Source organism: Sminthopsis crassicaudata, chromosome 3 (genome assembly GCF_048593235.1).
Source record: "Sminthopsis crassicaudata isolate SCR6 chromosome 3, ASM4859323v1, whole genome shotgun sequence".
NCBI lineage: Eukaryota > Metazoa > Chordata > Mammalia > Dasyuromorphia > Dasyuridae > Sminthopsis > Sminthopsis crassicaudata.
The window spans coordinates 386,943,408-386,960,751 of record NC_133619.1 but is presented as its reverse complement, the minus strand read 5'-3'; the positions used below and the strand labels follow the sequence as shown (position 1 = coordinate 386,960,751).

General features: G+C 35.8%; 1 protein-coding gene across 4 annotated transcripts in view; it reads left to right on the top strand.

Moving 5' to 3' along the window:
* ZEB2 (zinc finger E-box binding homeobox 2) overlaps nucleotides 1–17,344 on the top strand; it is a 144,093-nt gene that overhangs the window by 124,135 nt on the left and 2,614 nt on the right. For all 4 annotated transcript variants that reach the window (XM_074302063.1, XM_074302064.1, XM_074302065.1 and 1 more), the window contains 4 exons: nucleotides 444–658; nucleotides 3,339–3,447; nucleotides 4,562–6,540; nucleotides 8,005–8,185. In XM_074302063.1, the coding sequence (XP_074158164.1) occupies nucleotides 444–658; nucleotides 3,339–3,447; nucleotides 4,562–6,540; nucleotides 8,005–8,185 (2,484 nt within the window). The remainder of the gene's footprint in view (nucleotides 1–443; nucleotides 659–3,338; nucleotides 3,448–4,561; nucleotides 6,541–8,004; nucleotides 8,186–17,344) is intronic.

Here is a 17,344-nt window from a genome sequence, read left to right as displayed (position 1 = left end):
AATATCCTTATCTTTTTGAGGGATTTTTACTTCTGAAGAAGAAATTCATAAGGGCTGGCCTCCATCACCCTCACATGTTTATCAAGCAAAATTGCAAAGGTTCTTCACATAGTCATAGCCGTAACTTTATGTGACGTAAAAATTAGATACAAGTCTCTGGTCACCTGAAGAAAACTTCTTCATTTTTCAGCTATTCACATTCCCCCCCCCCCCAAGCTCAAGTCATTAATTAATTTTCTAGCACAGTATGAAATGATTCAGACAAGTTTGTCCTGGGTGTGTGAGGGAACTGGTGTGTGCTGAGGCCAGTCTGAAATGATGGCACTCTGGTGGAGCAGATTGCAGTGATTCCTGTCATACCATCCCGGGCAATAAGCCCATTAGCTGCCATTGATTTACTGACCTTTTGGCCTGCTTCTCTCTCTCCTGTCTCTCGGCTACAGACCTGCCACCTGGAACTCCAGATGCTTTTGCCCAACTGCTGACCTGCCCCTACTGCGACCGGGGCTACAAGCGCTTGACATCGCTGAAGGAGCACATCAAGTACCGCCATGAGAAGAACGAGGAGAACTTTTCTTGCCCTCTTTGTAGCTACACGTTTGCCTACCGCACCCAGCTCGAGCGGCATATGGTGACGCACAAGCCAGGGACAGATCAGGTGGGGGGTTGGTTTTAAGTGATTTCTTTCTATAATAACCCCTTAGAGAAACGATATTGCTTTGATTGGCAATCATTATTAATTTTTCATGGCATTTTGAAGATGCAGATCTTTTAATGGTAATAGCTTTAATTGAGGTCTAAATGATTTTTTGATGGTCTCTTCTAATATGATTTAATAGTCCTATGTTCACGATCGAATGAGTGTGTTAATTTCTAATTTAGAAATTTTATTTGCACTTTAACTTGACTTTAGTTTCATTTTTATGTTCCTCAAAAAGTGAATGAAACTGTAGCATTTTAATTATACATTATTAAACATCTCAGCAATTTTAATTCCATTTTTCACCTACTTTTACTTTGCAATTTTTTGTATATAGGATTTCTAAGTCATAGTAAAAGATGAGTGTGTTTCTTTCATTTGTCATTTAACATCTCCAATCAGGTAGATAGTTTTGCATGCTGCTGGTAGTTTATAAAATCTAATTGAATGTTTTGAGGAAAATCAAAAATGCACACACACACACACACATACACACACACACACAATTGCACTGCATATGCTAGCATAACTGAAGCAAATAAAAATGATTCTTTCTGGACATACATACATATGTGTATATAGACATATGTGTAATTGTATACCTAAGTATGTGTATATATGTATGCACATTAAAATGTTAAAATTCTTCTGGTTCATTTGGTGCCTTTTTTCCTTTGGCTTCTTTAAAGAAAAAGACAACTCTGTAACCTGAACAGGTAACTACAGCTTGCTTAAACTCATAAAATGATTCAATGGAACTGCTTCACAGTGCTCTTTAAATGTTTTAGCAAAATTGCTATTTCTGGCATCCTAAGAGAATTATATCTGCAAATTGAGTGTATGAAGTGTTAGAGTGGAAACGGAAATGGTGTGCCTTAAGTCCAGATAGATGGATGAAGTCACGTTGTACAGGCCTTTATACTACATTAATGCCTTTTTTTTTTTTACCTTTATATATTGGGGGGGGGGGGATTTTTTACATTTTGCTTGATTTTGTTGCCTTCATCTTTTACAAGGAAGAAAATTGGTTAGGGAAACAGACACCAAGTAATGCTGATCATCCTTCGATTTGGAATTTTACCACTTAAGTGCACGAGGGATGTAAATCATCCTAAACTGCAGCTGATAGGTTTCGTTACATGAACTGCTTTTCAAAGTTCAAATATGGAAAAATGTCTGCATATTTACACTTATGCAATACGTATTTTTCCTTTGCTTAATTTCACTAAAGTGCTAAGGAAAAAACTGCCTAGATATTTATCTATCATAACTGTCTTAAATTTCATATGCAGAAGTGTGATTGTGTTGGCGCATTATGAATGGTAGCTTTGGTGTTGAAAAGTCCCCTCATTTGCTCATGGCATTTACAATTAGTAAATTAAAATGATTGTATCATATTAACAGTGGCACAACTAAAGTTTATAGTAGTCCTCTGAGGGCTGTGGGGGGAGACAAAGCAGCTGTTGCTGTTTGTTTATGCAACTCAGCAACATATGAGCGCTGGTCCCTCAATGGCGCTCGGCGGGCTGGGCTCTGCTTGATCTTTGAAGGTTGCTGCTGTTTGAACAAACCTCCCTGTGTCCCATGTAACACCATCTGTCTCACTAGGAATGTGGGAAGATTCAGCACACCCTAGCAGTTGTCATACCGTTTCTGTGCTGTCTTTTTGCAAAAGGCTTTTGTGTCATTGCTGCTCAAAAAAGGCTGACCTCCTACCTTGAGCATCCAGAGTAGATGACAATCTTTTTCTTTTTCTTAAAGAATTCAAAAATCACAATACTTTTTTTCTCTTGTTTAAAAAGGTCAGCTGTGTTTGATTATATCTTCGCTACTTTTAACTTGGCTTTTCAGCAAACTTTTTTCTGGATTTGTCCCTACTCCTTAGCACGAAAACTAAAAGTAAAAATTAACAAAAATGAAAACTATCAGTAATTATTCCTACTAGTCGTGTGTTAGAACAGCTCAAGAAGTTATCACCTGGGATGTAATCTCTTGCATTTTATAGTGAAAGAAGTCTGATATGCAACACCTTGATTTAAAAAAAAAAAAATCAGTTTACATTTGAAACTAACATCCTGAAAAGAATGTTTGAATATGTTTACTGAATGATGAAGCATTTTGATCAAGTGTTTTTACTTCTTTAAATTTGAAATTGCCACAGCATAGAATGATGCACTTTAAACTTGTAAAGAAATTTTAATTATTGTGGTTTTACATTTTCAAGATGACTTAAGAGTTTTCAGGAAAATGGTTCATTTCCCCCTTGTTAGTCTCTGGTGCATTAGAGTAGGGAATTCCCAAGTTTTACATTTTGCAGTGAATGTGAAGATCTACAAACATTTATATAAATGATTTCCTCTCATCTCAGGACAATTTAAAGAGTCATTTTGGAAAAGAGAGTTCAAAAATAATTCTGAAGCAAATATTGGATACTTGTGCTAAAGCAAATTTTTTTTTTATTTGTTTCAGTTTACTGCAAACATTATAACTTTTATGGCAATACTGAAAGCTTGGGCAAGGAAATAAATGTGCACACAGACTTTTTGGCCTATCTGAAAAAGAGGTGTCCTTTCTAGTCTACCAAAATGTCTTTGTTCTTCTTGCATATGACTGATATCTGCCTCCGTTCCTTTCCTAGCATCAAATGCTGACCCAAGGAGCAGGTAATCGCAAGTTCAAATGCACAGAGTGTGGCAAGGCCTTCAAATATAAACACCATCTGAAGGAACACCTGCGAATTCACAGTGGTGAGTAGCAGAGGTGCTGGTGCTCTCATTTGCATTCTGTTTAATTAGCTGAGTTTTAAAGATTGTTTAAAATTTACACAGTTCTGTTTGTAGCTTTTTTAGAGCTACTAAGGTATTTCATAAATTATGTGTGCCTGACTCATCCTCATGAGATTTATCCTACCATTAATAGCACTGTCTTGTGAAAAGATTTGTAATACTAACACTTATTAAAAATTATAAATGCTTTGCTTTGTTCCCAGAGCTCAAAGAAATATACATGGGTTCCCCCTCCTCCCTTGAACCCTAGCTTATATTGAATAATCTTTTGGCCTAAAAAGCTTCAGTTTCAAAGTGGGGGAGGCAATTAGAGATAATTCAATGTGATTTATCTTTTTATAACTAAGAAAGATATAAGAAAGTTCCATGTAATCATATGAATTAAGAATTTTGTTAGAAAGATTTCAGTTTCAAAGTGGGGGAAGCAATTAGAGATAATTCAATGTGATTTATCTTTTTATAACTAAGAAAGATATAAGAAAGTTCCATGTAATCATATGAATTAAGAATTTTGTTAGAAAGCTGGGGCAGAGATTTTCTAAATGTTACTTCAATCTTGGGATCTGTGTTAGAGCAAAGAAAAACCTACCCTTTAGATTTTCACCCCAGAACAAGTCTGATAACTCTGCCAAGCGTTTTATTACCAAATTGGAAGCTATTCAAAGGACTTGTAGGATTGGGAGAATCAATGGAATCTCTACAAAGTTGATTAAAACCATGGCTCCACTCCCCTTTAAATAGTGTGACATCTTTATTGTGCTATTGACCACACATTAATCTGACACACTCTTAAAATGGGAGGCTGCCGATGGCAAAGGGAGATTCGGAATCTTTCCTGAAAGCAGAATAGATAGCTGTTCACCTTGCACAGCTGACATCCTGAACTATGTCAACTCAGTGTAGATAAAACTTAGGAAACAGTTATGGTCAAATAATTCTGATTTAAACATTTAGAATACAGAGCAGCCTCATTTTTGCCCTTTCCACTTAATCACTTGGGTGGCTAGCCTGGTAGCTGAATTAGATTGCTACCTATCATAAGATAGTATAATGTCTGTTTCAATTATCATTTTAGGTGAAAAACCCTATGAGTGCCCCAACTGCAAGAAACGTTTCTCACACTCTGGCTCGTACAGTTCTCACATCAGCAGCAAGAAATGCATTGGTTTAATCTCCGTAAATGGTCGAATGAGAAACAATATCAAGACGGGGTCTTCTCCTAATTCTGTTTCTTCCTCTCCCACTAATTCAGCCATTTCACAGCTGAGAAACAAATTGGAGAATGGAAAACCACTTAGTATGTCTGAACAAACGGGCTTACTTAAAATTAAAACAGAACCACTAGATTTCAATGACTATAAAGTTCTTATGGCCACACATGGGTTTAGTGGCGCTAGTCCCTTTATGAATGGTGGACTCGGAGCAACCAGCCCATTAGGAGTCCATCCCTCTGCTCAAAGTCCAATGCAGCACTTAGGTGTAGGAATGGAAGCCCCTCTCCTTGGGTTTCCTACAATAGGTAGTAATTTAAGCGAGGTACAGAAAGTCCTACAGATTGTGGACAACACGGTTTCCAGGCAAAAAATGGATTGCAAGGCTGAAGAAATCTCAAAGCTAAAGGGTTATCATATGAAGGATCCATGCTCCCAAGCTGAGGAACAAGGAGTCACTTCTCCCAATATCCCTCCTGTGGGTCTTCCTGTCGTGAGTCACAATGGTGCCACTAAAAGTATTATTGACTACACTTTAGAGAAAGTTAACGAAGCCAAAGCCTGCCTCCAGAGCTTAACGACCGACTCCAGGAGGCCGCTCAGTACCATTAAGAAGGAGAAGCTGCGTACTTTAATAGACTTGGTCACAGAAGACAAGATGATGGAGAACCATAACATTTCCACTCCGTTTTCATGCCAGTTCTGTAAAGAAAGTTTCCCTGGTCCCATTCCCTTACACCAGCATGAGCGTTACCTTTGCAAAATGAATGAGGAAATCAAGGCAGTCCTTCAGCCTCATGAAAGCATAGTTCCCAACAAATCTGAAATGTTTGTGGATAACAAAGCTCTCCTGTTGTCATCAGTACTTTCTGAGAAAGGAATGACTAGCCCCATCAACCCATACAAGGACCACATGTCTGTACTTAAAGCGTATTATGCTATGAATATGGAACCTAACTCTGATGAACTACTGAAAATTTCCATTGCTGTTGGCCTTCCTCAGGAATTTGTGAAGGAATGGTTTGAACAACGAAAAGTGTACCAGTATTCCAATTCCAGGTCGCCATCACTGGAAAGGACCAGTGCCAAGGTGGCGCTGGCTGCCACCAATAACACGCCCACTAAAGACTCTTTATCAGCCAGGTCTCCTGTAAAGCCCATGGACTCTATAACATCACCATCTATAGCTGAACTCCATAACAGTGTTACTAATTGTGATACTCCTCTCAGGCTAACAAAACCCACCCACTTTACCAATATTAAACCAGTTGTTGATAAATTGGACCACTCCAGGAGTAATACTCCTTCTCCTTTAAATCTTTCCTCCACATCTTCTAAAAACTCCCATAGTAGTTCTTACACTCCAAACAGTTTCTCCTCCGAGGAGCTCCAGGCTGAGCCTTTGGACTTGTCGCTACCAAAACAAATGAAGGAACCCAAAAGTATTATAGCCACAAAGAACAAAACAAAAGCTAGTAGCATAAATTTAGACCATAACAGTGTTTCTTTATCATCTGAAAATTCAGATGAACCTCTAAACTTGACTTTTATCAAGAAGGAGTTTTCAAATTCAAATAACTTGGATAATAAAAGCACTAATCCAGTATTCAGTATGAACCCATTTAGTGCCAAACCTTTATACACGACCCTCCCACCACAAAGCGCATTTCCCCCTGCCACATTTATGCCACCAGTGCAGACCAGTATTCCAGGGCTGCGACCATACCCGGGACTAGATCAGATGAGCTTCCTACCACATATGGCCTATACCTACCCAACTGGAGCAGCTACTTTTGCTGACATGCAGCAAAGGAGAAAGTACCAACGGAAACAAGGATTTCAGGTATGGGACAGGCTGTGCTCCTGCTGAAAAAAAATGAACTGTTGACAATTGTATAGATTATGTTCTCCTAGGAAAAAATAATCTGGGGGTTGGGGGAGAAATCAAATGTATTTTTAGCAGGAGTAGAAGAGTTTATTTTAACTTCCACTTGAAAAACTGAGTGGGCTAGAAAAATAAATGGATGTAACACTGGAATACTGTACTATATAAGCACATTTGCTAAAAAAGAAAAAAGATAAAAGCACATTTGGAAGAACTTAACATTTATTTTTGAGGTTTATTTATATTGTATTTGTCAGCCATTAGAATTTTATATTGCTAACAACATTTGGTAGGCCTTATGTATATGCCAAAAATTATAGTCCACAGCAGTCACATACCTTTGCAGATGTTCACAATATGTAAGAACAGATATATATGCTCTGTGTGTATGTGTGTATATGTGTGTGTATAACATAGTTTAGTGGAGCGATTTTGAAGAATAATTTTAAGATACTTTAAGACATTCCCTTATGTCTTATTAAGTTCCATTAGTAATTTTACTGACTAGTAAATGTTTTACAATTTCAAATGTAAAAATCAGGTACATTTTAACATCATGGAGAGTAATCCCTGCCTGCACAATAGGAGCACAAACAGCACTGTACCTCCATAACAGCTGTTCCAGTATTCCAATTTACAGTACATCTGCCCTCTTTGTAAATGTATTTAAGCCTATTTAATCTTCTCTAATATTAATTAGTGCAGACGTAGTCTAAGAAAACTGAACTGTGTGATAGCAAATGGAAATGTATGTTATCATGCAAGTTTGCACTCCTTAGGATCAAGACAAAATAAATATCAAGAAATTTAATAATTTACTGATCCACATTCATTATTGCTTAATGCTGAAGGCTGTTTTAACATAGATAGAACATTGATAAAAAGTGTTATTAATATTCCCTATTTCAAATTACAAAATTAAATATAAAAATATAGCTTGAGGCCTTTAGTCAGTAGACATACATTTAAATAGATTGCATAATAATAACATTTTGTACCTAAATATGAAATTCAATTAAAATGGTTTTCTACAGCTACAGTTATCTCTAAAGTTAGGCTCTTGAAAAATAAACAATTTTCTTATAGTTATGTCATGAGATCATTTTTAAAATTTTCTTATAAATATTCATATTTTTTACCTATGGAATTTGCTCCTTTATCTTATCCAAAAAAAAAAAAAAAAAAAAAAGTAGTGAAATCTCCTCTCCGGGACAGAAGTGCTTCCTATAGTATTCATTTATGAGATATAACAGAATGATATAAGATTTGAAATATGTCATTTAAAATAAAATAACCTAGATGAATTTGTAAATATTGTCTTTGAGAAATTCCAAATGTCACATTGTGAGGATCCAGAGTGTTGTAGAAAAGTATGGCAAAAGAAATAGAATGTGTTAGATAAACTATTTGATTCCATCATAGGGAGAATTGCTTGATGGAACACAAGACTACATGTCAGGCCTAGATGACATGACAGATTCTGACTCCTGTCTGTCCCGAAAGAAGATCAAGAAGACAGAGAGTGGCATGTATGCATGTGACTTATGTGACAAGACATTCCAGAAAAGCAGTTCCCTTCTGCGCCATAAATACGAACACACAGGTATGAATGACTTTAACTAGCTAGTTAGAGCTTCACTGCATGCTGTACATTTCATAATATTTAATGAGTACACTTGTGCGACATAAGATGTAGCATATGCTGATACTTTCAACAAGGAAGAAATAATGCTTTTGCCTAGCTCAGTTGGACTTTTTTTTCTTTGCCTGTTTATTGGATCCTGTGCGTAATTATGAATGCATTTGTCTTCACCTCCTTTGACTTATCTGTAAGCTGGATTCACAAATTATATCGGAGAATAGCTTAGTGGGTAGTGCTGTGAGAGGATATGGCATTCAGAAGATTAGGTATCAGATGAATCTTGGTATTCTTAGACTGTGACTATAGCCCCTATTAAAGCATCTGCTTGAAAATAAGTCAGGGAACCAGTTGTCTGTTTCATCAATACAACACCAAACAACCAGCTATTGCTGCTGTTGTTTGCCAGGTATTTGGGGAGTGTACAGGGGCAGAAGGGTTCCCGAAGCTCAGGTAGCCATGCTGGTACCATCCACAAATCCTGAAGAGGAAGGGAAAAGGGATGCATAGTGTGTACTTGAAGTTGTGTTCTAAAGGAGATAATGAAATTATCTTTGGATGGAAAACTAAAACAAAAATCCTTAAAATGTATTACTTCATCCCTAATTCATGCACTCCTAACTTTGGGAAATGGTACAAAATAAGGAAGAACTTGCTAACAATTGGAGCTATCCAAAAGTGGAATGGGCTGCCTCAGGAGGTGGTGTGTTCCCTCTCATTGGAGGTCTTCAAGCAAAGGCTGGATGACCACTTGTCGGGTATGTTGTAGAGGGAATTCTTGTTCGGGTATGGGTTGCACAAATGGCCAATGACATCCCCTCCAACTCTCAAATTTTGTGATTCTGTCATTCTGGGGAAATGCCCACAGAACATTCCGTGTTCTGTATTTTGTAAATTCTGCACATTTGTAAATTTGGCACAGGCCAGATTTAAGGGTGAAGTTCTGATGACTTTGAATGTGGGGAGATGATTTGTTCACCATATCCAAAGATCTATTTTGCATTGGTAGTTCTGCACTTTTCCATGTTGAAGCAGATGAAAGAGCAGATTGATTGACTTAGGATGGATCAAGATTTGATTAGGGCAGAATTTAGCTGTAAGTATAGCTATGGTGAGTTAGGTTAGTTCAGGAAGCATAAAGTCAAAGCTAGAAAAAAAAAAAAACTTGCCATCATTTTGTTAAACCTCAAAATTCTAGAAAAATCTATCTAGAACAGGAATTGGGGTCAGGAGAGATTTGGGTTTAAATCCTGCTTCCTATCCAATTTAATCCAATAAACATTTATTAAATATCTTCTATATGCAAAGCCTTATACTGGATTCTTTGGTGAAATAAAAGGGAAAAAATGTCTCCTAACTGTAAGGAAAATATTTTTCCTAGGGAGGAGGGAGTGGTTTATGACATTCTATGTGCTTGAGTAAGCACAAGTCACTTTGAGACACAATTTCTTTGTCTATAAAATGGGAATAATAATATCAGGCATACCAACCTATCAAGGTTATTATGAGGATCAAATGATATATGTAAAAGCCTTTGCAAACTTTAAAGCACTATCATGGGGAATAGCTTTCATGAATTTAACAGAGAGGAAGATAGAGTTTTGAGTTTGGACTTAGATAGTAGAAAGTTTAAGCTATTAGGAAAACTATGGAATCCTGATTTTTAATGCAGCTTTCCTTCAACTTGATCACATTGTTGTTTTTTCTGTGTCTTGAACTCTAACTGAACAGGTGGAGAAATCTATGAGTAGGTAGAATAAGGGGCCAATAAATCGATAGAAGGAGAGAGAGAGAGAGAGAGAGAGAGAGAGAGAGAGAGAGAGAGAGAGAGAGAGAGAGAGAGACAGAGAGACAGAGAGAGACAGAGAGAGAGAGAGACAGAGAGAGACAGAGAGAGAGAGAGAGACAGAGAGAGACAGAGAGAGAGACAGAGAGAGAGAGAGAGAGAGAGAGAGAGAGAGACAGAGAGAGAGAGAGAGACAGAGAGAGAGAGAAACAGAGACAGAGACAGAGAGAGACAGAGAGAGACAGAGAGAGAGAGACAGAGAGAGACAGAGAGAGAGACAGAGAGAGAGAGAGAGAGAGAGAATGAATAGTAACATTTCAATTTGCAATAAAGGGTCTAGATTTGAATCTTCTAAGCAAAGCATAAAGCAAAGAACTAGAATTATTTGGGGAACAAGGAAGCAAGGATATGGAATAAGAGAAAGAGGAAGTATTATTAAAACTATAGTTATAAATTACTTTGAGTTCATAACCAGAAAATACATTGTACTTAAAACTTTCCCTATCCTTGTACCTCATTCATAAATATTTGTCAATCTTTGAGAGTGAATATAGACATTGCTGACCCTTTTAGATTAGAAAATTCAACTAACTTTAATATTTTAAGCATGTTCAGTTATGAAATATCTGTTTCACATTTCACAATTTAACCCCCACTGTTAAACAGAAGCAATAGTGAAGACACTTTTCTGTGTCTGAATGATTTTAACACAACCATGTACAAACATTACCTTTCACAGAACAGCTTCTGTAAAGGACTTATCTTGGAGCTGCCCTACAAATATAGTGAGATAGGGCTAACGCTCACAAGCAGATTGACTTTTGGTCAATAGTCTTAATGAGATTAAAAGCCAAAGAATTGATAAGCAGGAAGATGAATAATGAAATTATCCATATTGAAATTTTTTTCCAAAATAAACTGCATTTAAACAAAACAAACATTTTGCTCTTTTAAGATGTGAGACCTGATGCCCTAAAGTTTACTTCCTATCTACAGGATAGTAACCACAATGTCACGTCTCTGCATTAGTAGGTAATAATTCTGCTGTTAGTTTCCACCTTGTTAGTTTTCTAGCTTGTCAACTTCTTGCTCTCTTAACTCAACATATGACAAATTATCCTTATTTCTGAGCTTGGTTTCCACCAAAATGAAGATCACGACTTATTCTTCTATTATCATAATGTATAGAAATTTAATCAATTTCCTTTTTTAATTAAATATTTAGGCCTTGTATCTTTAACAATGACTAATAGTAAGATTTGTATGTTTAATAAGATTCTTAAAAATATCATTAATGGAAGCTATATCTAGGTTTCTAGGCATAGCGATAATAAAGTAAATAAAACAAATATTCAGATAGATATTAATTCTAAATTTATCATTGATGATACATTGGCTGAATTCATAGTTTAACATTAAGAACGTTCTTTTGAAAAGTAGTAAGGAAGAAATTATAATGTATATGTGCTTAGAATCTTATGTACTTTTTTCTTTGACCTGTTGAATTTGTTTCTCTAGAAGACTAAATCCTATTATTAACTTATGTGGCCATAGTCAGTCATTCCATTATAAAGTTAACCAAAAACGTATTCAGAGATGCCCACTGCTGCTTTGGTTCACAATTAGTCTTCATTATTGCTAATATTGTGAGGCATATGGTAACTAGGAGGTCTGAGCTCATTTTATGATGTACTGAAAGAGTTTCTGAAGTATTTGCGTTGGTCTTTAGGACAAGCCATTTTAGTAAATTTATATTTTAAAGTTCATTTGTTGAAAGATAATCTACCATTACCTTTTGTCCCCAGTTGTTTCTCTCATTCTACTTGATCCTTGTTCACAGTGAACTTACTTTGACCATCATTAATAGAGCAACATAATCTTTAATTTTAGAAATTTCTTAGTTTCTTTTTCTGAGTGGAAAAAAAATCCTCTTAAGGATTGGCTTTTGCTGCATTCTGGCACCAAAAATGTTAATTATCACAAAGAAAGCTTGTGAATTCCATGTATGGCTTGCTTTAAAATACTAATTTGAAAATTCCTTTGATCATACACTATTGGGACTCATGTATCTACTCCACTAACTTCCTTAGGTCTTCTTTATTCAAAATGAGCTGAAAGCCTAGGGGTTAAGTCAATCACTAGTCAAATTCTTTCTTAGGTTACACACTACTGTTTTTATATCCTAAACCTTCTGCCACGTGATTCATTTCAAACATCATTCTAGCTTCCAGGTGAATCATTCAGCTGGAGATTAAAGAAAAAATAAGCCTCAAAAGGCCTTAAGCATTCAGAAACTTGGATGTTTCTCTGAACCTCATTCCTATACAAATGTATTTCCAGGAGCTCTTGATTTCAATCAATTGAACAAAAGATGAATGTATAAACCGCTATCTCTTTAAACTAGATTAGAAGGTATACCAATTGGTGACATTTCCCAGTGTGTGTGACAGGAGTCAAATATTTTTCTCCATCAATACTGCCTTTTGCTTGGTATGTGTAATAATAGAAATTACTACTCATATTTCTATTGTGTTTTAAGGTTCAAAGAATTTAATATGTTTTTAGCATAACAGCCCACGAATTAGGAAAATTATTATCTCCATTTTGTAGGAGATGAAACTGAAGCTCAGAGAGTTTAAGTAACTTATTCAGGGTTATATTCTAAGTAAGTCCAAACCAAGACTGCCTATTCCATGTTCTTACTTCTGCAGATTTCCTTGTGATCTCTCCCTTTTTCCCTAGAATTTTTGTATTTCTTTTTCTCTGTGTGTGTGTCTCTCTGTCTCTGTCTCTGTCTGCCTCTGTCTCTCTTTTCTCTCTCTTTCTGTCTCTCTTTATCTGTCTTTATCTCTTTTTTTTGTCTCTTTCTGTGTCTCTCTCTTTCCTGTCTCTGTCCCTTCTTTCCTTTTATTACAATACCTCTTTCCAAGCACTCAGATGACTTGGAAGAATAAAAACTTTGTTCCTCAATTCATAGACTATTAGAACTAGAAGAGACATTATCTAGACCAAACTCCCTCATTTTGCAGGTGAGGAAACTGAGGCCCAGAGAAGTTAAATGACTTGCTCAAGTTCACATGGTGAGTTAATGACAGAGTTGGTGCTAAAAATCAGGACTCCAAGTTCACAATCCACTTTTCTTTCCATTACATCATCCATCTTAAAATCAACTCATTTAGAACTTAACTTTCCTAATTTCATTAAAAAGAAAATGCATTATATTTTAAGATGAATTTCATATACTTCCTTCAGATCATGAAGCCATATTAATGTTTTCATGCTATAAAAGTATTCTTTATTAGTGACAGTATGCTCTGGAAAGTAATCTCTAGCCACAGAATATTTTATGAGCACTAATTTAATTTAAGCTACTTATGTTTCTTTTATAGACCCCAAATCCTGTGTTCCTAATAATGTTATACCTCAGGAAGAGAGAATCATTCCATCACTTTGTAGCTTTTCTCATGAAAAGCAGATTCAGAAAGCAACCCCAAAGCAGAAGTGATTTGAGTGCTCTTAATCAATCTGATTAAGACCATCAACTCATTTCAAATAAGAACAAAAGATGAACCCTTGACCTGGAGAACTTCCAAGGAAAGGAGGCATTCTGAAATAGAACAAGACCCAGGTCTAGAATTCATGTCTTTAGTCATATGAGATAGCCTTGTTCTACATTTAGCCATTTTAAAAGAAGTTTGGGGAACATTTTTTAAAGTTTCTCTTTTTGGGAATTTATTCTGAAATTTGTCTCTATTTTTTTCAAAATAAATCATATAGTATTTTGGTCTACAATAGAAAGTCATTTTTTACTCTAAAATGTTTTCAAAATAATCAGAACAATTTAGCTAACTACACACAGCAGCATGACCAGTTAAGTGCTAGAAATATCACTTATTCTAATTGGATTGGTTTTACCAGAGCTTAAAAGAGTTCATCTATTCGGTTCATTTCTATAAACAATTACTAAGCATTACTATGTAGAGATGTAGACATGGGGCATTGTATGAGCTATTGGAAATGCACAGATGAAATGAGACATAGCTGTCAAAGACCAGCATGGGCATGGTGGTCTAACAGAGTACTGTCCCCAAAACCTGGAAGGATTCAGATCTTGGCTTTGACACCTACTTTTTGTGTGACCCTGGAAAAGTCACTGGACCTCAATGTTTTAGGCATCTTTAAAAAATTATAAGATACAGAAAGAATGCTTTGGTAAAGAAAATCTCCTCACCTGAAAATTACTATACCAATAAAATCACAGGTCCATTTCTTTATCTGCATCTTACTCGTAGTCATTATTAAAAGGAGAAGGGAAAAGGAGGAGAAAGATAAGGTACAATAATAAATGGTAGAATTTTCTAGGTAAAAAAGAACTTCAAGAAAATTTTATCTGAAATGATATGAGAGAGAAAGCTCTATTGCAACTGAGAAATAAGAGAGCAAGCCTTCAGTGATGGCATCTGAATTGAATTGGAAGGAAGGGAGGGATTGAAGGAAAATTCATTCCAAGTATGGGGAACAATATAGAAGAGAGAGCTTAGAACAAGAACATATAACATGTGACAGAGAGGATTCCAATTTATCAGCAAGTTAGTATATACAAACAGGAGATGCTAGTTAAAGCTGGAGTCAAACTGTGGAGTCAGTCATTCCTCAAACATTTTCTAAGCATTTAAAAGTGTCAGACACTGTGCTAATCATTGGGGATACAAAGAAAAACAATTTTTTTGGAAAAAATCTCATCCCTCAAGGAGTATACATTTAAAGGAATACATATGATTAAATGGTGTGCAAAAATTATTTGAGCAACAGAGTGAAAGATTTGGGTGGGCAGGGATAGTTTAGTGTTATTCTGTCATTTCAGCTATGTCTGACCTTTTGTAACTCCATTTGGGGTTTTCTTGGAGCACTTTGCCATTTCTTTCTCCAGCTCATTTTACAAATGAAGAAACTAAGGCAAATAGGGTTAAATGCTTTGCCAGGGTCATACAGTTAAAGTAAGTATCTGAGGCCTGATTTGAAATCAGGAAGATGAGTCCTCCTAACTGTAAGCCTGGCATTCTATTCCCTGCACCTCCTTCCTAGCTGCCTATTTAGTTTGGGGATAGGAAGGCTATTATAAAAATTAAAACAAGAGGTACTAAGGATCTGAGCCATTTTGGTGGCAGTATAAGTGATTATAGATTATAAGATTCATAGCTTTAGATGTAGAATGGATCTTCAGAGTCATCCTGTTCAATTCCTGAACTGTAAACAAGAAAATCAATTTAAGTGATTTGGTCAGCATTACACAGGTAGCAAGTGACAAAACCAGCATTCGTATGTTGCTTAATCTACTGACAAAAAAAAAATGTATTCTGTTGATGTTAAATTCAATGTGGGGCAAGTTGAAGTTGAGGTATGATGAGCTGGAAGTGTCTAGACTAAAACTGTGGAGAAAGGCTAGAATTTAATAAATATAGTGACAGTGTCATTACTGATTGTAAAAACCATAGAAATGAAGAAGCCTGAGAAAAAGTGTTTTCAAATGGATAAGAAAAGGATCAAGCATTAATCCTTGAGGGAATGCAAAGGAGATGAGGTGAGAGGATATTTATCCCATTATAGCAAAGAAACCAAGGTATTATTTGTAAATGGCAGCAGATAGATCTGCTACCATTTATTCCTACATTGTCTTGTGGTAGCAAAAGGATATTAGTTTATAATTTCATTAATATTGCCTTTGACTCAGATGTTTCTCCCATATATTTTGACCTAGTTTATGTAAGGTTCTATATTTGTAACCAAAAAGACAAAAGTTCAAATCCCACCTCTGACATTTATTATTTGTGTGACCATGAAAGTCATTCATTCTCTCTGAGCCTCACTCCTTAAGTTGTACACACATACACACACACAATCACAGTTTGATTAACTGATGTAGGAAGTTAATCCTTCATATAATTTACCCCAAAATTCAGCAACAAAATTCAAGATAGTTATTATCTTATTTTAGCAATGGATAAAGATGTGGTAATTTTCAGTTCTTAGCTATTTTGTGACTATATTATGACATTTAAATTCTACCCTTTATCATAGTTACTTGTGTAAAGGTCTTATCTTCTCTACAAAATTGTAAACTCCTTTGATGGCAAGAACCATATCTAACTTATCTTCCACTCAGGAGGAGCTCAACGAATTAACTACTAACTTCTTACCCTCTTTTGATAATATTTTATTTACTATAAAGTTCAGAAAAGAAAGATCAGACTTATAACACAATCACATGAACCCTTCACAAAGGCATGACCTCTGCTTACTTAAAATATTCTGTGTCATGTTAAATTACCTTTCCACCATGGTGGTCTGTAAAATGAAAGAGCATGCCATCTTTCCAGACTTTTGGCTCTCCATTAGAATTCTCTCTTCTGCTATTTAGAATACTCATTCATCACATCTTTTCCAAGGGACAAGGAGTGGCTTTTTGTGGTTTGAATTGTGTTTTTCCTCCTAGACTATTAGCTGCCTTAAACCTCCCAGTAGATTGTAGTTCTCCTATTTTTCAATACAATATTGCAGTCACCAAGAAACACTCCTCTCTTCTCCTGCCTTCCAGGTGGATTACTTATTCACATCCTAATCTCATGCCTCATCACTGCAACTCTATTGAATATACCATTAAGACAGAATCTATTTAATGATAGAGTGCATAGCAATATACATAGCTTTTATGAAAAATAATAGTATTCCATAAAGGCAAAATTAAAGATATATAATTACTAACTGATATTACATATAGCTGCAAAATTGTATAAATGACATGTATGGAATGGGCTCCTCACCTCACAATATGACATTTAGCAAATAAAAAAAAACAGGATTAATGATACTAATGTTTTTTTTTTAATTCAATTGAATGAAATGTGAGTTTGTATTGATGAAACTTGTAGCTACATATATGTTATGATTACATGTCTTGCTATTGCATGACACATTTCTGATTTTTGTTGTGAATCATCAGACTGATAAGTATTTTTTGTCAGTTCTATTTTGGAATCAAACTTTTAAGCATGGCAGTTATGGAAGGTGTTGAAGGCATTCCAGTGCTATTTGTGGCCTGGAATCAACCAGATGTGTTTAGGCTTGGCACTGGTTTCAAGTTCCAAACACTGGTTAGAAATTGCCTAGGATGCCAAAGGAAATACTGCATTCTGCTGCTGAAGAGTACTTTAACACTCAACGAGTAGCTGACATCTCATGGAAAACTTTGGGGAAGCAGGGAGGGAATCCTGTTTGAAATCAATTTGGATTCCAAGGCACACCTTTTTTTATTTCTGTTTTTTTAAAAGATTTCTTTT